The sequence below is a fragment of the Rhineura floridana genome, chromosome 7 (genome assembly GCF_030035675.1).
Source record: "Rhineura floridana isolate rRhiFlo1 chromosome 7, rRhiFlo1.hap2, whole genome shotgun sequence".
NCBI lineage: Eukaryota > Metazoa > Chordata > Lepidosauria > Squamata > Rhineuridae > Rhineura > Rhineura floridana.
In genome coordinates, this window is record NC_084486.1 from 59,673,422 (window position 1) to 59,695,666 (window position 22,245).

The 22,245-nt window shown below is 40.4% G+C and overlaps 2 protein-coding genes across 8 annotated transcripts in view; one reads left to right on the top strand and one right to left on the bottom strand.

Moving 5' to 3' along the window:
• Nucleotides 1-22,245, bottom strand: part of DOCK1 (dedicator of cytokinesis 1) — a 702,192-nt gene that overhangs the window by 415,378 nt on the left and 264,569 nt on the right. The window lies entirely within an intron of this gene.
• INSYN2A (inhibitory synaptic factor 2A) overlaps nt 1-22,245 on the top strand; it is a 93,854-nt gene that overhangs the window by 64,347 nt on the left and 7,262 nt on the right. For 5 of the 6 annotated variants that reach the window (XM_061635680.1, XM_061635679.1, XM_061635681.1 and 2 more), the window contains one exon: nt 2,945-3,016. In XM_061635680.1, coding sequence (XP_061491664.1) covers nt 2,945-3,016 — 72 coding nt within the window. Of the gene's footprint in view, nt 1-2,944; nt 3,017-17,457; nt 17,529-22,245 lie in introns of those variants that run through there. The other variant, XM_061635683.1, reaches the window with a different exon arrangement.

The window sequence follows — 22,245 nt, forward strand, 5'->3', positions numbered from 1 at the left end:
TTACATGATTTCTGCATTTAATGTGAAGGTTTTTTTTAATGTAAATTGCATCAGCTGGGGAGGGCTGCTAATTGCCAGGGTCCCAGTACAAAGAGGGTGCTTCCACACTGCACTTTAGTCCGTTATTCTGATGATTTATTACCTGGTAATTTGCGCATTATATTTGAGCTTTCACACGACATACCGGGTAGCTCTGGAAATCTGGTGGAATGTAGTGCAAGTATAGCGCTAATTTCCGCAATAAATGATGCCTTAATAATCGATTAGCAAGGCTGGGAACCTGGAAGACCGCATGGGTTTTTCGCTAGCTGCTGCTGCTCATGTAAAAGGCATCCCAGCATGCAGTGCTTTCCCACCCTCTAGTCACGCAGGTTTTTGTTTTTGTTTTGCCTGATGAACGTTGTGCTGGTATTCTGGCATCGGCGCAGATAGCAGCAACATTTCCCACACACCCCCATCTTCATACAACTAAAACAATTTTAAAAGTCAGATCCTAAAGGGAGAGGGCTTGCATGGCAACAGGAAAAGATCTTAGACCTCCTACACAGAGGGGAACAGTGTGCATGGGTGAGGGACAAAAACAAGCTGTGTGAAAGACAGTTGTGCGAAATGCCACTATATCGGCTGAAAAAGTACTGTTCCTTATCGCAAGAGGTACTGCAGTGTGAAAGGGATTTTAGAAATCGGGACAGAAGCGCTACCTTTTTAATCCGTTAAACTAGCACTATTAGCCCCATGTGTGAAAGCAGCCAGAGATTAAATTCAATCCCTTCCTTCCCTGCTGCAGTCCTGAGGAAATTTCCTCTTCTAATGCCAGTATTTGCTTTGGGGCAAATCCCCCGTTGGATCTAATTGGGCCCTAAAAAATGCTGTCCTGTCCCCTAAGTGGTAACAGTGAATACAGTCAAGGTTCTAAGGAAGCAAATGTGCTATGAGGCCCATCTGGTTTCCTCCTGTAGCTAACCAAAGAAGAAACCCACTTGCAGGACATAAGGGCAATAGCTCCCTTCCTCATTTGTTTCCCCACGTGCACTCTTTCAAAACATTAGCCCATTGAGAACATTTGGGAAAATTTGTGAGGCAATAATTGATAAGTTGCTGCGGATATTGGGGCTGAGATCCAAAGAGCTGCTTCAGTTGATACAAGGAGCTTACACTAATTCAGTGGAGTGTTTGACAAAAAGCTGACCCTTATTCCATATCCCAAACTAATATCACTTATTCTGTTCACATACAAAAGCAGATGGTCTAGCAGAATGTAAATGAAACAACTTAATATTTACCCCACCTCCTCTTCTTTTATTCTGCCCACCTCCAAGTCTAAATTTTAGGCTGCAAGCTCCTTGGGGCAGAGACCTATCCTCTTGAATTCTGTGAAGTGCCATGGACGCTGATGATGTCATATAAAATAACAGATAAATGATAATGTTGCAGGGGTGTTTGAAAAAAAACATGTCTATAGATCCCTTTGGTTCACGGAACCACTTTCTACAGGGTTTTGGCTCCTGGACGGGATATGAAGTACACACCAGAAATACAAACAATTATTAAAAATGATAAGACTGAATATGCATCAAAAGATCTTGGCAACCAAGAATATTACATTTCCTTCTTTTCATTATGTTAGACTATAAATGTGACATGCAGAGCAATCCTCTGCCCCCTTTTTCCTTTTTGATATTATCTGAAATACTCCCAAAGGAGTTCAATGGGATCTACACTCAATTAAGTACGTAAAGACTGTAATCAGAATAGCCCTGAGGTTCCCAAGTTGTATGAACATGCTAGCAATAGCAATTTCATTTCATATCACTAGCATCCATTACAATCAGCACTTAATGGTTTTTTCAGAGTTCTATACAAAATACAGGTGGGGCAGGGTAAATAACAGAATTCAAACCGGATCACATTTGCACACCCACATTTAATACTATATGCATCCAAATACCGGCACTCTACTCCTCAACTCTAATACATTTTCAAGTGGTTTGCTTAACCTTCTACTTTCTTACAATCTGAAGACAACGCTGGCAGAATTTGGAATACAATCTTGCACCCAATTTAGACATTGAATGGTATTCAACTAACACATCCCATCAGTACAAGGATTTCTGCTTGCGCATTGGGACTTCCCCCCTCTTCCCCCTGCATTCTAGAACAGATTTAGGATGCACGCGGAAGGAGGAGAATGTTCCACTGCGCAAGCAAAAATCCTTGCACTGCCAGAACGTTCACATAGTGCTATACTGGATAAAACCCACAGTTTAACAACTTCCTTTGCAGTACACACACCTAACTGCACGCTGGCCTACAACCTTAAACTTTCTCGCATCTTCACTTGTATTACAGCTATACAACAATTAGTTACTATTAAATTAAAGTGGACAATATATGGCCCCCTAGGCCAAGTACAGCTTCTACAAGGCAGTCCCTTTGAATGTTCAGGTGCTAAATGTCATAATTCCAGAAAGAATGTTAGAAGCACAACGGCTATCGAATAGCCAGAAAGCAAGTTATTTGCCTTCATAACAAAGGACTGCTGCTGAATAATGACTTTGAATGTTTAGTGACGGTAATGCTATTTATTCCTGTTGGCTATCAGAGATGACTAGAATATTCACTTGGTGGGATGGACAATGTACATCACTCATTACAGAACTTTTCATCTGATATGTTTTTGCCAAGTATGATAATTTACTATGCAAATTTTATGTGAACATCCTGTTGATTTTACAAGTTTCAGCCATGGCCATCAATATTTAAGTTGTCTGCCCTTGGATATACAAGTTCATAAGTATCCTTATGTTCCAAAGCACAGGTGTAAAAGTATGGGCAACAAAGAATGAGAAAAAGAAATGAGACATTTAGTTACCCTAGATAACAAAAGAAAACCAAGAAAGAAGCAAACATGTTTAATTCTGTCATGTTCTTACCTTCTTCATAGGCTTTCATATCGGACTGGTCAAGACACATCTAACTGTGACACGTGCAGGAACAGTGCATGCATAATCTATAGGTAGGTTAATAATTCTCATAATCCTTTAAATTGCGTAAAACTATTTTATTCTGTAGTGGAAGATCAAAAGCAAGTCAATATTTTAAATTGCTATTTTAGCATGAATGCACAGAAGACCAGGAAATTAATGTTTATTGCACTATAAAATCCAATTTATAAAATATTTCAGATATAAAAAGAGAAATGAGATGGGTACACTTGTGTACATTCTGTGTTCACACCATGCACAAGCTGAAATCTGCTAAATCTGAGAACGCTGAGCTTTAGGGCTATGCTGATAAATGTGAAACCATGTGAGCAACACAAATATCAGGGATGATTTACACATTATCTTATAAACCTACAGTATGTACCTATTAAAAGTGTAATATCTGAAGTAGATACACTTATTTTCCTAAATTTATTTATTTATTTATTTATTTTCATTTCTAAACCGCCCGTAGCTAATAGCTCTCTGGGCGGTGTACAAAACAAGATTAAAATACAATATTAGAATAAAATCAGTAACAAAAAGCAACAAAATTAAACTAAAACATTAAACATAAAAACATTAAAATGCCTGGGAGTATAGCCAGGTCTTAACCTGGCGCCTAAAAGAAAGAACCATAGGCGCCAGGCGTATCTCCTCCGGTAAGCTGTTCCACAGTTCGGGGGCCACCACAGAAAAGGCCCTAGATCTAGTAACAATCCTCCGGGCATCCTGGTGAGTTGGTACCCGGAGGAGGGCCTTAGATACTGAACGAAGTGAACGGGTAGGTTCATAGTGGGAGAGGCGTTCCACGAGGTATTGCGGTCCCACACCGTATAAGGCTTTATAGGTCAAAACCAGCACCTTGAATCTGGGTCGGAAACAAATAGGTAGCCAGTGCAAGCGGGTCAGGACAGGTGTTATATGCGCGGACCGATTGGTCCTCGTCAACAACCTGGCTGCCGCATTTTGCACTAGCTGAAGTTTCCAAACAGTCTTCAAGGGCAGCCCAACGTAGAGCGCATTACAGTAATCCAGTCTAGAAGTTACCAGAGCGTGAACAACTGAGGCGAGATCATCACTGTCCAGATAGGGGCGTAGTTGGGCTACTAAGCGAAGATGGTAGAACGCATTCCGTGCCACCGAGGCCACTTGAGCCTCAAGCGACAAGGAAGGGTCAAAAAGGACCCCCAAACTACGAACCTGTTCCTTCAAGGGGAGTGTAACCCCATCGAGAACAGGAGAAACATCCACCATCTGGGCAGGGAAAGAGCTCACCAACAATGTCTCAGTCTTGTCTGGATTGAGTTTCAGTTTATTAGCTCTCATCCAGTCCATTATCGCGGTCAGGGAACGGTTCAGCACATCAACAGCCTCACCTGAAGAAGGTGAAAAGGAGAAGTAGAGCTGCGTGTCATCAGCGTACTGATGACAACGCACTCCAAAACTCCTGATGACCGCACCCAGAGGCTGCATGTAGATGTTAAAGAGCATAGGGGACAAAACCGACCCCTGAGGGACTCCACAATGGAGAGTCCAGGGTGTCGAGCAATGTTCCCCAAGCACTACCTTCTGGCGACGATCCGCTAAGTAGGAGCGGAGCCACTGCCAAGCAGTGCCCCCAACTCCCAACTCCGCGAGCCTCCCCAGAAGGATACCATGGTAAATGTTCACTTTATGGAAAGACAGCCAATCACAGACCTCTACAATGTATTTTCATGATGAATATATGGTAAAACACATGTCTCTACTTCAAATGTTACAGTTTTAGTGGCTACACAGCTATCAATTACTATGTATCCATTAAAAATGCTATGTGAAGTCAACTCCAGAAACTAGAGAAATAGAGCAGGGTAGATTCATAACTAATAGAATCAGGATACATTTACTAAAACAAAGTGACAGTTTAAAATTTAAAATGCTAAATTCAAAATTATGCAGAATTTTTATATCTTTAGCACCCTGACTACATAAGAGAAAAAGATCAAATGAGTTAAACATGTGCAACAGTACTTTGGAGCAATCACAGAGAGGACTAGGTCAGTGAGGGGAAATTGGTTGCACCAACAGAGTAGCTTAGGGATGGATGCGGTCAAGAATCATTGGAGCCCATTTCTGACTACATTTCATTTTTCAAATCTTATGGTGTCTGTTTACACAAACCATCAAGCATAAATTGGTGCATTATTCACTTAGATGCAGGAAGCCTAGTGCCATCTCATTCATTCTCCTGTGTAATTTATGCCATTAAAGAAATTAGGTGCTCTAACTTCAGAAGTTTTTAAGGGCTGAATGGCTTCAGGTGATTTTGTTCCTAATTTTTCAATTGTACATGATGTTTAGGTGAGAAATCAGCATATCAATTATGCCTTACTGCCTTAATCATCAGTAGTGTTTTTGTTAAAAGGCTATCTAGGGTGTTATATCTTATTTTTTATATTAAAGTAAACTAATATTGTTGCATCATAAGAAGCCTGAACACTAAATCCTACAGTTGATTTTGCATCTTCACACTGTAAAGTAGGAATAGGGAACCTGTGGTCCTCCAGATGTTGCTGGATTACAACTCCCATTATCCCTAACTATTGGCCATGCTGTCTATGGTTAATAAGAGTTGGAGACTAACAACATCTTGAGCACCACAAGTTACCCACCCCTCCTGTAAATAATGTCCCAAAATTCAGGAAGCCGTGTGCTTTTTCACGGAGTCTCCTCTTTTCCAGAAGCAGAAAATGGCTAGTTAATGTTAGACATGGTTGTGTTGTAATACGTAGCTTGGCTTTCTGTGGTTGGCAAAAGAAATAGGACCCATGGTGGCTTTTGAAAAACATGGTATATAATGACTCTAGTCACATACAGTCAGTAGTCTATAGCTTCTGGCCACAGTACGAGCCAAGCATTCCCACACTCCCACAACTGCATTGAAATCTGGGAATGTGGAAAGAGGAGCCAATAGCTGGTTTTTGACAGAATTGAAGCATGAAGACTACTGATTCTCCATTTGCGTAAATCTACCACATGAGGCATTTTCAAGTAGTCTGCATCTGATAGGGGCCATTGTTTTTTTAAAAATCTTAAAACTACAGAACATTTAAACGTGACCAACCAGGACTACTGAGTTTAAGAAAAAATATTTGAGCAATTTCAAGTAGAAAGATGAGGCCGCAACAGCTGCTTCCATTGTCAACTTTCCAGTATCAAAAGCTGCCAATAATTTTTCTAATTTTCACCTTTACAATTGCTACATTTCTATTTGACCTGAATATTCTAAGGCAGCTTTTTTCAACCAGTGTGCCTCCAGATGTTGTTGGACCACAATCCCCATCTTTCCTGACCATTGGCAATGCTGGCTGAGGCTGATGGGAGCTGTGGTCCAACAGCATCTGGAGGCACACTGGTTGGGAAAGGCTGTTCTAAGGTCTAGTTTACACAAACAACAGATAAGTTAGTAGAATTGTTCTGGGAATGTACCACTCTAGTCTGCAGGCTGGGGAAATGGCATGGTTGACTGAGTCTCCTTAAAGGTGGTGGTGGTGGAATCTGAACAGTAGCATATCAGAGCAATTAGGCTAGAACTCTTCTTCCTTAGCCATTTTTTAAGTAAAACTGAAATATACATTTTAAGTTGAAACAGTCAACTAACAGAACACATCCAATAATCAGTATGTTTTATAATACCATATCCTGAGTCATCTCTCTTATAAGAGACTAAAAGTTGTTTCCTCAACTGTAATATCCCTTAAAAATCTAACATCATAACCCTTCCAAAAACACTTTGAACATTTGACATTTTACACTGAAATAAATCAGTCTATTCTAGCTTTTGCATGTTTGTTCAATCTTGCATATTTTTCTCTATTACTGCTACAACAGTCTAATTAGAGAGAGTTCTTAACACCCAGGGGTTCCCAAACTGTGGTCCATGGACCACCAGTGGTCTGTGAGCTTCATTCAGGTGGTCCATTGAGTGTCTGTAAAAATGCAATTTAAAAATCATACAGCATCTAGCACAGTAAATTACAATGGCTACAACAGGCAGAAAAATTATTAAGTGGTCTGTCAAAACCTTCATCAATTTTCAAATGGTGCACACAATTTAGGAACCACTGGTCTATGCATGTTTGGGATGCAGCTAGTTAAGTATTGTATTCAATCCTGATCCTACTTCCTATTTCTTGAATGTTGCCTAAACCCACTATTACTGGAGAATTTGACAGTATTCTGTCTTCGACCAATTATACCTGTCACCTCTGCTAGGATTTCTTTCAAATGCATATGCATCCCCATTTTTTAGAAAAAGTAGATCTGTCCTTTTTCACAGAAGCCTTTCAGACATGCATCATTCCCCATTTTAGTTATTTTTTTCCCAACAGCTATGGAGTGTATAGTTTAGCAAGGACCTTATAATATGCCTCTTTCTATATATCCTGACAGTTTTCCCAATATGATAGTAAAATATTTTAATCCATTGATATTCCTAATTCATTTTCATGCTGTTTTATGCAAATAGATTATATGCAATAGATTATAGTACATTCAAAAGTCGTATCAGTTTTACAGCACAATCCTATGCATGTGTACTTGGAAGTAGGCCCCAGGCTACAGTCCTGTATGTATTTACCTGAGACTAAGTCTCACTGAACTCAATTGCTCTTATTTCCAAGTAGGCATATATAGGATTGCAATGTTAAAGATTCTTTCTTTTGGAGACACTATTTCAAATTTGTTATAAATTAAACCCTTTTTGTCCATTACTGCTAATTTATGTAGTTAGCCAAACAACATGTTATCTTAATAGAAAAGCATTGTACTGTTCTCCAGAGTCTACTGCTTCTCTCTTGTTCTTTGCCCCCCACACCACACACACAATTAAAGAAAGTATATTCATGCGGCATATCTCCAAGTGTATAAAAGAGGAGAATCAGACTCTGAAGGTGACGTGGCAGAGTCAAAGGAATGTCCATATAGCACTAGTACTTACAGGCAAGAAGCACTTTCCTGAATGTGTCCCATTAAAATGTATTTTGTTTTTAACCAAGGCAGCTAAGTAAGAGGCTCTAGTGATGTGCTTAAAAGGCTATGTATAAACTCAGGAACATAACAGTAGGGTAGAGGTAGCATGTGCTTAGAAAACCCATATAAATGAGACCCTTTTAAACTGGTCTTAAGTGAAGCAGAAAAAGCAGCCTTACAGCAATAAATCTATTGCCCTTCTGACTACCCAACTGCATTCTCTAATGTCAAGTACAGCATAACCGAGAAAGTAAAATGTAGAAATGATTAAATGTAATTAATTTTTTTCTCAAGATGATATTCTTGGAATGTTAATGTAGCATGGCACAATAGATGAAGTCTAATTAAAGACTATCATGGCATGAAAAATTAAGATTTCAAATGTTTTAAATCATTTTTTTCCTTTTAGTAGTCATCAAAATACCTGATTACTTTGGTAAACTTTATATGTATTTTAATATTTTAAATATAAACTTAAGCTCTTCTTCCCTCCTACTTTCTGGCCAGATTCCAAAATACTATGCAGTGGATTGCTTAGTTTTATGTAAGGAGAATTTGGTTTGTCATATATAAGAAGAATTTCTCAAATAGCATTTTTCACCCTCTGCCCTCTATGCCAGACCTTAAAAACTGAGGAGGAAAACTTGCTCAAAGAAGGGGAAAAAATCTCACTGGTAAAAAAAAACATTCTGGACTTGTTTGCTTAAAAACAAGTAGTAAGGATTGCCTTGAAAGAAAAATTGTGAGGAAAATAGTAAGTGGACACAAAAGTAGAGGTAACTAAAATTTAAAGGGTCCACCCCAAGGGATCATGGAATTGGGACCTGTGTTGTGCGTCCACCCAAGAGGATGCTCATCCCTCCTTTTCATGCCTGCCCTGTATTATAAGAATCTCTTGCATATCTGGTTCTCCTGCTTAATATAGGCCCCATCTGCACTATACATTTAAAGCAGTATCATGCCACTTAAAGTGGTATGATGATCCTTTAACTCTATAGTGCAGATGCGGCCATAGTCTTATACTCCCAGCTAAATTGCTGGAAAGGGGAAAAAGGGTAGCAAGGATAGCTAGCCTGTTCTTCTACGGAGAACATAGTCTAGGATCCCCAGAACTGCGGAACTATGTGTCACAGTGTTGTTATTGACTATGGATTTGAACCAGGAATCAGGTGTATAACCTGCTCTGGGAAGAGTTGAACGCCACCTGAAGGAACAGGTCCATAGTCTGGGATACTTCTAGATTCCAACCTGTTATTAGAGTCCCATGTAGGTTTTTTAGCTAAGAATACTTATGCCCATCTTAAACCAGTTTGCTAGCTATGTCTGTTCTTAGACTGGGATTACCTGGCCTCAGTAGTTGGTGCTTCAGTACCTCCCACCTGGACTACTGCAATGCACTATATGGAGGTACCCTTGAAGACTGTCTACCAAATGTGCTAGGTTTGTGAGTGGGGCAGCCCAATAGGACATGGTGTTACTGGTCCTGAAAACAATGCACTGACTACCAGTGAGCTACCGGGCCCAATTCAAGGTGCTAGTGCTAGCATACAAAGCCCTAATAGGCTTGGGACCCAAATACATAGTAGCACGTTGTCGTCTCTCCCCGTTTCAATCATCTCAGGCCTTATCATCAGCAAAGCTGGCCCTGTTGGTAGTACCACCACTGGGTACTGTCCAGTTGGCACTACCTGTGACAGGGCCTTTTTGGTAAGGATTGCCCATTTATGGAATACTTTTTCTGGTGAGGTGCGCATGTATTAACTTTCAGGTAGAATTTTAAAACATTCCTGTTCATCCAGGCATGAATGAAATATACTTTTGCAGGCAACCTTGAAATTATGTATCTGTGAGGATATCTGATTTAAAATGTGATTGAATGTTTTTGAAATGTTATATTGTTTTGCTCCTGCTGTTGTTTACTGCCCTGGGTTCTCTTGCAAGGAAGGGTGGGATATTAATTAAATAAATAAATAAAGCAAGGTCTCCCTGATCCAACTCCAACATCTTATGCACTTAACTCTGAGAAAAAAATCAAAATCTAGAAAAGTTTGATAACATATACATAATACCATGCAATTTAATATATAGATCATATAAGTAGAAACATTGACATATACATTTATTCCATTAGTTTCTAGCAGCAAAACACCGCATTATCTGCCTGTAATATGTCTTATGAGAAGATACTGGTACATGCACTGATTTGCATACTAGATGAGATGACCACAATCAAGCTTCAACTTTATAATTTAAGATAGTTCAAAGCCCATTAGTGACCAGCTGAATTCTTTTTTTAAAAAAAGCAGTATAAAGTTATTTCACTGCAGAGAGAAAAGATATGGCAGCATTAAAATCCAGAGTACCCTGGAGTGACAATCCTTTTTAATATATTGATAAAAAAATACATAAAGCCTCTAAATCTTTAATATAATGGATGTAATAAAATGATTCTTTTGTTTTGCTCTTTTATTTATTTATTTATTTATTTATTAAATTTTTATACCGCCCCACTAGCATAGCTCTCTGGGCGGTGAACAACAAGCAATACAAATATATACAATAAAATCCAATAATACCATACAGCAAAAGTACAGAGAATAAAAGATCTAAAAACAATTACAACACACTTTAAAACTGAATTAAGTTAGATTAAAAGCTCTGGAAAAGAGGAAGGTTTTAACCTGGCGCCGAAAAGACAGCAGCATCGGCGCCAAGCGCACCTCATCGGGGAGACTGTTCCACAGTTCGGGGGCCACCACTGAGAAGGCCCTAGTTCTTGTTACCACCCTCCAAGCTTCTCTGTGGGTCGGAGCTCGGAGGAGGGCCTTCGATGTAGAGTGCAGTGTACGGGCAGGTTCATATTGGGAGAGGTGTTCCAATAAGTATTGTGGTCCCGCGCCGTATAAAGCTTTATAGGTCAAAACCAGCACTTTGAATCTGGCTCGGAAGCAAATTGGAAGCCAGTGCAAGCGGGCCAGAAGAGGTGTTATGTGTTCGGACCGCTTGGTCCACGTTATCAATCTGGCAGCCGCGTTTTGCACAAGCTGTAGCTTCCGAACTGTCTTCAGAGGCAGCCCTACGTAGAGCGCATTGCAGTAATCCAAACGCAAGGTTACCAGAGCATGTACCACTGATGTGAGGTCCTCCCTGCTCAGATAGGGACGTAGCTGGGCTACCAACCGAAGATGGTAGAACGCATTCTGTGCCACTGAGGCTACTTGAGCCTCCAGTGACAGGGAAGGATCTAAAAGAACTCCCAGACTACGAACTCGCTCCTTTAGAGGGAGTGTAACCCCGTCCAGGACAAGGTATATATCCACCGTCTGATCAGAGAAACCACGTACCAACAGCATCTCAGTCTTGTCTGGATTGAGCCTCAGTTTGTTAGTTCTCATCCAGTCCATTATCGAGGCCAGGCAACGGTTCAGCACATTGACAGCCTCACCTGAAGAGGATGAAAAGGAGAAGTAGAGTTGCATGTCATCAGCATACTGATGACAACGCACTCCAAAACTCCTGACGACTGCACCCAACGGCTTCATGTAGATGTTGAAAAGCATGGGAGACAGAATCGACCCCTGCGGGACTCCACATTGGAGAGCCCACGGTGTCAAGCAATGTTCCCCAAGCACTACCTTCTGGAGACGACCCGCCAAGTAGGAGCGGAACCACTGCCAAGCAGTACCACCAACTCCCAACTCCGCGAGCCTCTCCAGAAGGATACCATGGTCGATGGTATCAAAAGCCGCTGAGAGATCAAGGAGAATCAACAGAGTTACACTCCCTCTGTCCCTCTCCCGACATAGGTCATCATACAGGGCGACCAAGGCTGTCTCGGTGCTGAAACCAGGCCTGAAACCCGATTGAAATGGGTCTAGATAATCGGTTTCATCCAACAGTGCCTGGAGCTGGCCAGCAACCACTCGCTCAAAGATCTTGCCCAGGAATGGAACACACGCTACTGGTCTGTAGCTGTTGAAATTATCTGGGTCCAAGGAAGGTTTTTTCAGAAGTGGTCTCACTGCCACCTCTTTCAGACGGCCAGGGCCCACTCCCTCTCATAAAGAGGCGTTTATCACCTCCCTGGCCCAACTAGCTGTTCCATCCCTGCTAGTTTTTATTAGCCAAGAGGGGCAAGGATCCAGTATTGAAGTGGTTGCATGTACCTGTCCAAGCACATTGTCCACGTCCTCGAGCTGAACGAACTGAAACTCATCCAATAAAACATGACAAGACTGTGCTCCGGACACCTCATTAGGATCAACTGCTATAAACTGGGAGTCTAAGTCCCGACGGATGCATAAGATCTTATTTTGAAAGTGTCCAGCAAACTCCTCACAGCGGGCCACCGATGACTCTATCATGTCCTGAGGGCCAGAATGAAGTAGCCCTCGGACAACTCTAAAAAGCTCCGCTGGGCGGCAAAGAGATGACTTAATAGTGGCAGCAAAATGTTGTTTTTTTGCCGCCCTCACCGCCTCTAAATACAGTTTGGTGGAAACACTTACCAGCTCATATTTCCATCCATCAGGAGTTCGCCTCCACTTCCGCTCGAGCCGTCTCCTATCTTGTTTCATTGCTCTCAGTTCCGGGGTATACCATGGAGCTGTATGAGCTCTACACAGGAGAGGGCGTGCAGGAGCAATCATGTCAACCGCCCTGGCCATCTCCGCGTTCCACAGTTCGACCAGGGCTTCGACAGGAGCGCCAGACTTATCAGCCGGAAAAACCCCCAGAGCCCTTTGAAAACCTTCAGGATCCATTAGTCTCCGGGGGCGGACCAATTTAATAGGTCCCCCACCCTTGCAGAGGGGAAAAGCCACTGAGAGTCTAAACTTCAGCAAGCGGTGATCTGTCCATGACAAAGGGAGAGATGTAAAACTCCCCACATCCAGATCACCATCCCCATGTCCGGTAGCAAAGATAAGATCTACAGTATGCCCTGATATATGTGTTGGGCCACTAACATATTGGGACAGCCCCATGGTTATCATGGAGTCCATGAAGTCCTGAGCCACCCCAGATAAAGTAGCCTCGGCATGGATGTTGACATCCCCCAGTACCAATAGTCTAGGGGATCTCAGCAATACCTCCGAGACCACTTCCGTCAGCTCAGTTAGGGAGGCCGTTGGGCAGCAAGGTGGGTGGTACACCAACAAGATTCCCAGTCTGTCCCTCTGACCCAACACAAGGTGCAAACACTCCAGACCGGTAACTACATGGACATGGTGCTTGATGAGTGAGATGGAACTCTTATAGACCACAGCGACCCCACCTCTCCAACCCTCGGATCTACCTTGATGCTGAACCGAGTACCCCGGTAGGCAAAGATGGGAAAGGCTGACTCCTCCCTGTTCACCCACCCAGGTCTCGGTTACACATGCCAGATCGGCTGCCTCATCCACAATTAAATCATGGATGAGGGAGGTTTTATTATGTACCGATCTGGCATTTAAAAGCAGCAACTGGAGATCTGAGGGCTGGCTGAAAGGACAACCAACAACCCTGCAGATGTGAGAAGGACCGGAACATGGCACAGCCACTACTTGTCTGGGCCGCATTCCCCTTACCTGGCACGTCCTTCTCACAATGCCATACCTCCCTCTGCCCGTCACTACACTAATTGGGGCCCCCTCAAGTCCCCCCGATTGATGATGGAGCCTCTTTCCCAGGCACATAATAAACTTAAATACAAACACAAATCCACATTCACATCAAACAGAATAACATATACTCCCCCAACATTCATTCCAAAATCGAATACACCAACACAATCCCCCACACTCTGTACTAGCAGGCATCAAATGTTCAGGCAGAGAAAATCTATCCCATTAGTATTAAGATCACAAAATAGGAGCTCAAGTATGTCCTTCATTCAGAATCAGCTATATTTTATAAAATGACAAAGCAGAAGCACCAGATTAATACAGCAAAAATGTTATACATTATTACCATCAACAGAGAGTCAAGAGCTCAAATATTTCTGCCTTATTACAACTTATTTTTGAGAAGTAATGGTGTTTGTAGAAATGGTGTTAATCCTATTCCTATCCTGCCAAAGCCACGTGAACAAAACGGAAAATTATATTGCTTCTATGATTTTTTCTTAGTAGAATTGCCATTTCTACTCATGGTTAAAACAGTTTGTTTCATATATTAATATTTTGTACACTGATCTTAAGACTTAACGTGAATTATCTTAATGAAATAACAGTCTAAAGCATTCATAATGACAGAAATTCATTTTTGTCGGGAAGTCAGAAGTACTCTTAAGTACTCATTCAAGACTATTTCAGGTTCAGAAAATATTTCTTATTTAAATCATACTTCTGATTTATTTCTTCAGTGAAAAACTGATTAAACTAGGCTATAGAAGTTCTTGAGAAATATTCATGAAAGCCAAGCTAACTACCATTTGGCTATTTTCTGTTCCTTTGATTTTTTTTAAAATGTATTTGTCTTACGCAGTAATTTAATTTTGCTCTATATATTATGGTTCTTCTAATGCTAAATTCTGACCTCGGCAGAAAACAGATTATTACAATTTGTGAAATGCAATCTTTCAGTCTAGAGCAGCAAATGAAAAAAGTTAAGACCATTTTAGTAGATTAAAGCTAATTAGATTATATAAAATTATGACTAAATTATGCCTCAATAGAGCATCTACTTGCTCAAGAGATTGGAGGATCAGTTTTCTCAAAGCAAGACACAGTGATTCTTGAAGCAAAGCCAGTTCAACTCAGTTAATGCAAACTCCAGAGAACAACCTTTAAAGACAATTAAAAAGATAAACATATACTATGCATAGTATCTAAGCAAACAATATAACTAAATTTAGCCAAGTTCCATCTTTCCCCCCACACAGAGTGTTTGTTTCTGTTGCTTATGTAGTCAACTTTGGCTTGGACTGCAATCTCCATAAGAAAAGTAACACTTCTAAAAATGTAGCACAAATAATTCTCAAGAGCGATTAGGGTATATCCATATAATCAGTTTAAAGTGTGTCCTTACTTTGTCACATTTCAAAGGCAATAGCATGATATTCAGCCCATGGGCAACATTACAGATAAGATAATGTATTGCTGGGGTGCCAGTGAGAGAAGCTCTGGTGCTGCCCCTTTTTATTTGAAAGACTGGCAAATGTGAAGATGAACACACAAGATGGTAAGCACTCAGCCTGCAAAGAGGAGACTTATGGGGGCCTCAGTATTACTGGTGTCAAGGCCAATCTTAAAAGGACAGAATCCAACAAGCTAACTTTTTTTTAAAAAGGTAATAAAAAATCTAAAAGTGATCATCCTTCACATACTCAGGTAAGTATAATCTTTTCAAAATTCTTACTTTGTGTAAATTTATTTATTTAAAATATATATAGGCCACCTGTCTGATAAAAAAATCAAAATACAACAGAAATTCAAATAATTTCTACGAATATTCAAGCATTAAAAACTAAATGGGCCAGGAATACTTTTTAAAAAAACCACACACAGCCCAGAACATAAAATCTAGTTTCCCAATTAATCTTTCCTCTTTCAACAAGCCTTTTAAGTTGAGACCTATCCCAGTCTGCGCCTGCATTGGAACTGATTTTTAATATGTTTTTCTTTTTTTAAACAAACAATATGTTTAAGATTTCTTTAAAGCTTTTTAGAAAAATGTTTTTATAGTTGTTTTGTTTTAATGTACTTTAAGGTCTGTTTTTATGATGTTTTAAAGTGTTTTTGGTGCTTTTGTTTGCCTCCCTGGGCTCCTGCTGGGAGGAAAGGAGGGATATAAATCAAATAATAAATAAATAAATAGAAATAATCCGTTGCATTAGCATTGCCAGGTCAGGAGAACCCCAAACCTTGAGATTTCAGGAGTGGGCCTTAGTGATGTCATGAGGGTGGGCCCGAGTGATATCATTAAGCATGATACATTAAGCATCAACCACAGTTGCTTGCCGCACACAATTTAAACGAAAACATTTATCTGATTGTAAATTAAGATAGAAATCTTAGCTAAAAGATGGAACCTGTGTAGGGAACATTTAATCCAGCCAACTTGCTTCTGGCAAAAAAGGTTTAAGTGCCCTCAGGCCAGGCCAGTCACCAGAAGGCCATTGTAGGAAAAATTGAGCCTAGTGTTGTGGAGATTTTAGATGGGAGCACTCAGGGGTAAAGATGGATGCGCCTGAAGGCTTCAATTCTAAACACACTTACTAAGGGACTAATCCCAATAGAACTCAATAGGACATAGTTCTTAGTAGATATGGCTTGGATTGTGTTGTTGGTGAAGCTTGACTAGGGATCCTCTGCAAAGATATCAATATCCAAGTAGGGTTGGCAACCCCTCCCTGGAATGCCCTGCCCCTACCTTTTAACATGGCTGTTCCAAATGTTTTTACAGATTTGACCCTTCACTTCAGAAAGAGGTTTGAGAAATGAGTAAGAGTAAGAAGATTCTCTACTCTTTTCTGTCTACCCTGTGAGCTGCTATAAACTCACTTTGACAGCCAACCCAATTCCAGTGAATGATAACTGACAGAGAGAAAGGTTTGGTCTACCTTCATAGGCAGCAGGTTGGGAACAACAACAATTGCAGCCACACTGCCCAGTATGTAAATTCTCTTTTACCACTATTGGACAAGAAACAAACTGTCATGCAACCAACAAGGTGCATCATCAGTGGGTTTAAGGGGGTTGAGCGGAGTGCTTGGAACCACTGTTGTTGCTTCTATGGATGTAAGGGAGTGAGGTTAAAGGTAAATGAAATGCAAATAGAAAAGGAAAAGACAGCAATGATTACCTAAATGCCATACCATACCAACCACAACAAGATTCCTATGACTAAGGCAGAACACTCAGTATCCTACAACCAGTCAGGATTCCTAACCAAAAACCAAAACTAAAAAAATCCTGGTGGCCAGTCAGCCAAGGGCACAGAAATCCCCATGCAGCACAACCTGACCTGGGGGCTGCAGTTAGTGCAGAATGCTGTGGCACAATTGCTGACATGAGTGAGACCCTATCAATACTTAATACCTCTGCTCTGGAATCTGCATTGGTTGCTGATTTGCTACCAGGCCAAGTTCAAGGTGTGCTTTCCATGTTACAGGTGCCACATAGTACTTGTTCTGCTCTTGTAAGGAATCAGTCCTTTAATGTGGCAGTATCTATGCTTTGGAACTCCCTGCCTATTGACATTAGGCAGACACCTGCTACAAAAACGTGTTTGTTTAGCCTACTCAGGCATGTAGAAGCTATTGTGTTTTTTATTGATTTTTAACTCATTGTTGGTTTTATTATTTTGAATGTTTTTAAATACCTGTCTTTAACTGTTTTTACCAATAATTTTATTGTTTTAATTCTTTCTGTAAACCGCTTTGAGATTTTTTACAGTAAAGCGGTATATAAATGTTGTAAATATACATCAATAAATTTTAGGTCACTGTGGCCCTTGGGTCTCTTTCCATTTTTAGGAACAAAGGAATCTGACTTATACCGACTCAGGCCATTTGGTGCCATCTAGCTGAGTACTGATGACATGGACTAGCATTGGCTCTCCAGGATTCCAGGCAACAGTCTTTCCAAAAATTGAATTTTGGATGTTTGCATGCAAAGCATATGCCCTACCACTGAGCTACAACTCTTTCCATTTAAAAAAATATATATTTTAAAATTGTTCTTTTCAATTCACTAATGAATGCGCAGCATACCTGGTGCAGATCCACACCATTCATTTAAAGCACATTCAACACACATTAGAATCACATGAATCCAACCACAGAAACATGGGAACTGTAGTTTTGTTAAGGGTGGTGGGAACTATCACTGTGAGAGGAAAAGTACACTTCCCAGGATTCTTTACAGGACGTCATGTGCTTTAAATGCAAGTTGGATGTGCTTTAAACATATTGTGTGGATCTACTTAATAAACTTTCCCTGCATGTATATCGTTTTAATTAATTTTTTTTTATGGAAATGAGCTATAAAGTTTACTGGGTGACCATGGGCTACCATAATCTCTCAGCCTAACTTGCCTCTCAAGATAAAAACAACAGAGAGGAACCATGACCACCCCAAGGAAGGGCACACTTAAAATGTAGAGAAAATAATGATGTACAACCATAACGTGCAATCACATACTTATTGGGACATAGTATGAAGAAATATTTATATAAGCATGACTGTCAAAGATGTTTATTATTTACACAACCTGAAAAGATATTTATAGTGCAATCCTGTGTTTGTTTACTTAGAAGCAAGTCCCAAGGTATTCAATGGGGCTTACTCAAACAGGGAAGCGTGCACAGAAGCGCAGCCTCAAGCGATAAGGAACTTCATTCACCCAACTCAAAATTCAGAATCATGCCACGTTAAGCTATTTTGCAACTGTTTATACTTGTTTTTGTGGTATTTTAAAGGGATTTATTTCTTATTGTAAGGTGCCTTGGTTTCCAGTCTGCAACCCTAGCTCTCAGGGTTGTTGGAAAGACTACACAGAGAGAGAGAGGGAGAGAGAGAGAGAGAGAGAGAGATGTAAAATACATAGACCTCATATAATAGTTTATTGTCAAAACCAGTTGGTTATTGCAGAACATTTTTTAAAAAATAAAATCAGTATTAGTATCCTACATAATAAAAGCAGTGATATCTAAATAAGCCCTGCCTAACTGCTTTAAAACAATAGGATTGGAGGGGCAGAGAAAGATTTACAACACAAACACAATTGTTTGCTGTGTTCACTCAAAAGTCCCATCAATTTACAGCACAATCCTAACCATGTCTACTCAAAAGTAAGTCCTATTGAATTCAATGGGGTTTACTCTGGGTATGTGGAATCAGCACTGCAGCTTTACTCTCAGAAAAGCAAGTACTGAATTAAAGCTTCATATTGAGAAGGTTTTCAAAACACTGCCATATTCAACAGCCCAAGAAAATTTAAACTTGTTTAACTCCTGCACACAAGAGAGAAAAAGACTGAAAGCTATATACTTACTCAGTTTATGAGATTTTCAGATAAGCAGGAAAAAAACAGATTTTCTGACTTGCAAAGGGGTCTAGCTATTGCCTTGTCAATCACAACCATGACTTCACTTATTGGCTACAAACCTGAAAGGGTGGGATTAGAGCAGCCAGCTATGAGCTCATTTAACTGAAGTTGTGGGGAGGGAGCTGATGCTTTGGTGCATATCTCGTTAACCATACCACTTAGAAACTTATTTTTTTTTAAAAAAATAAGTAAATGAAAGCTGAGTCTCCAGAGATTAAGGTGACTCACCCAGAGACCGGGACCCCAAAAATTCAGAGTCTCTGGGCAAAAGCCAGAGACTTGACAGGCCTACATTGCATAGAGCAATACAGCAAAAATATACATATATATAGGTCAAATGAAATGTTTTCAGGGCCTTTCTAAAAGACTGAAGGAATGTCGGCCCAAATTCACATCCTGGTGTGCAGATATGCAGAGTATTGCAACAGAAAACTGAAATCTGTGTACATTTAATGTTTCTCCAAAAATAGCATCGAGGTTCTTCTGGGAGAAATATCTGAACAAAGCTACTTCCCTCTAGTCCTGAAGGTATCTTTGTTGAGAGGCATCTCCATGAAGCCAGGAAGGGGCCCAAGGGAAAAATAGAGTAATGGGAACAAAGTAAATGGGAACCAAAAACAAGGAATGAAGGTAGAATACATGATGTATTTCTCTATAGACTGGACACTGCAATAAGCTCAGGTGGTATGGAGTCTTTTTTCCTTTTTGGCAAAGATTCTTTCCATGGATTCCAATTTGGCACTATCATCTCTGAAGGACAAATCCGCCTGGATAAGCTTCTACAGAAGACTACAAGGATGCACATTAACTGCTATCAACTGTTTAACTCCAACAGTTCAGCCACACAGGATCATTCTTGAGAGATGGTAGTGGCCAAGTTTGTGAAAAATTCATGGCACAGAGCAGCGAACAAAGCAACAGAAGCCAGATATTAAATTCCTCTGTTAAAATTGGTTGGGATTTCTCAGCATGTTAAATATTGTTACTGTGTGTCAAGTAAAAAGTGTATGTGCATGGCAATATAAAAGAAAATGATTAAAACTAAAATACTACTCTATGCTCATTTACTTCAGTGATATCTTAGATTATGGAGCCAGCAATTTTACTTGAGAGTGTAACCCAAGTTCTAACCCTAATCCCACAGCAGAACAGTTTACTGTGTTCCAATTCAAATCTCCCCTCCATCACCATCACTATTTGATCTCTGTTCAAGCTTTCAGGACACCAGTTACTTGGACTAAGAGATACGGAAAGAAAATCTATTGTATCAAGCAAAATAATTCCATCTTTATTCGTGAGCATGGAATAGTCACTCTTTGGTTTTGTTGTGGCCATGTCTCTAAAATATACACATGAAGTGTTTGCACAATGATAATAACTCCAGTGATTGGGTTGTTTTAGAGCAGAGCTGTAATAGTCTGTGGGACTGATTAGGCACTGTTGGGGTGTCACACTCAACACAAAATTATTGAACCAGGCAACACCTTAGAAGGACAAAGGGAATGACTAAGGAAGCCAAGAAGGAACATTGTGTGTAGAGTGGATAGCAGCATGTTGTGTAGATAGGCTTGAATTATAGAGATGTTTAAATTGGCAGGATTGGGGGAGGGGGGAATAATCTGGTATGCAAGAGAATTTTGGAGGGTAAGCGGTATCACATGAGAAAGGAGTTTAGACAGATGTTGGAGTTGGGGGTTGCTTAGATTAGAGCAAGTGGGAACACCAGTGGTATTTGTGAAAAAGAATTAGAAGGTGAGATGTGGAAGGAACTTTGGGATAGGATGGCTAAGGGTAGTTTCAGAAGCTAACTATGGCTCCTATCTACCATTGCCCTACCCATATTCATTTTTCACTGGATATTTTGGAACATGACCCCTGAACAGCTGATGAATGTGGGTATAAGCCTACCCCTCCAATCTGTTTGACTTTGATATCCCTGTTCCACATGATTCAAGCCTTGCAATGTACTCATTTTCTTTCCATGGGATCCTAAAAAAAAGACCACTTAGAAATATTAATGGTTAAGCTGTATATAAATACCTTAAACAAACACACACAGAGAAAAGAACCATGTGCTCAGCTGGAACTTTGGTACATGATTTTCCCACAGCTCAAGAGACAAGTCACTGCAGAATTCTAGAAGCAGCTTGTCTGTTCAATATTTGGAACTGCTGCGAGTGAAATCAAGAACCAACATCAGCCCAAGTTCCTAGCTGTCTACATCTCTCATTTACACATATGTATAAAACTGATTAGGAATATAGAGTAGTCAGAACCCAACAGAGACACAATAACCTGGCCTTAGCTGCTCAGTAGCTCATGCCATTGAAGAGTAAAACTTTGGAAGAACACTTGACCAATCTTGCTGCCCTGGGCTCCTTCTGGAGGGAGGGAGGGAGGGATATAAATTTAATAAATAAATAAACTCTACTTTTCACATGTTTTGTAGAAAAAGCAGCTCTTTAACCCTATGGACCATATTCAGCTCTCTACTGATATCAAACATACTCTTTAAATAAACTTGATGATCATTTCTAAGTCTTGAATATTATCGTTAAATAACTTAAGTTTGATCCCATTCCAATCTGTTGATCAGAGACTTTATACTTCACACATTTATAGCGACATGTATTTTAGTACTAAACATTTAACAAAAAGCACACTTGCTCAAGAAATCTGGAGGTCAAACACAATCAATGTGCCATTGCTCCACTGTGCTTTGGATCCACTCTGTCCAATAACTGAATAGAAAGTGTGTGTGTGGGAGGGGGAGAGAGAAACAGAACCCAGTTTATTTAACAGTTCAAGCTCCAATTTGACACCACCTGTGTGTACTATTTTCATATCAGGTTTATTGTGAAGAGGGGAAAAAATAGGCCTGGATCCTGAGGTAAATTAAGAGAGTTCACAGGAAAGTTTCCCATCCCATACTTGCCCCTGTAGCCATCTGCACTACACCTCCATCATAAAAAAGCCTCTCTAGAGAATCAGCAGACCCTCCTGAATAATATGAGGTGAGACATGCTGTGGGGAGAAAGCAACAGGGAATTTCCCATAAACTTTATTTCCTTGTTAAAGCATATGAGGATTCAGTTCCAACTTTAAGCAATCTCCCTCCCTTTTGCAGTAACCCTCCAGACAGGCCTATAGCCTGGGGGAGGGATGGGGGTGCCACCCCCCTGCACTGTGCTTCACCCCCCCCCAGGATTTTTTG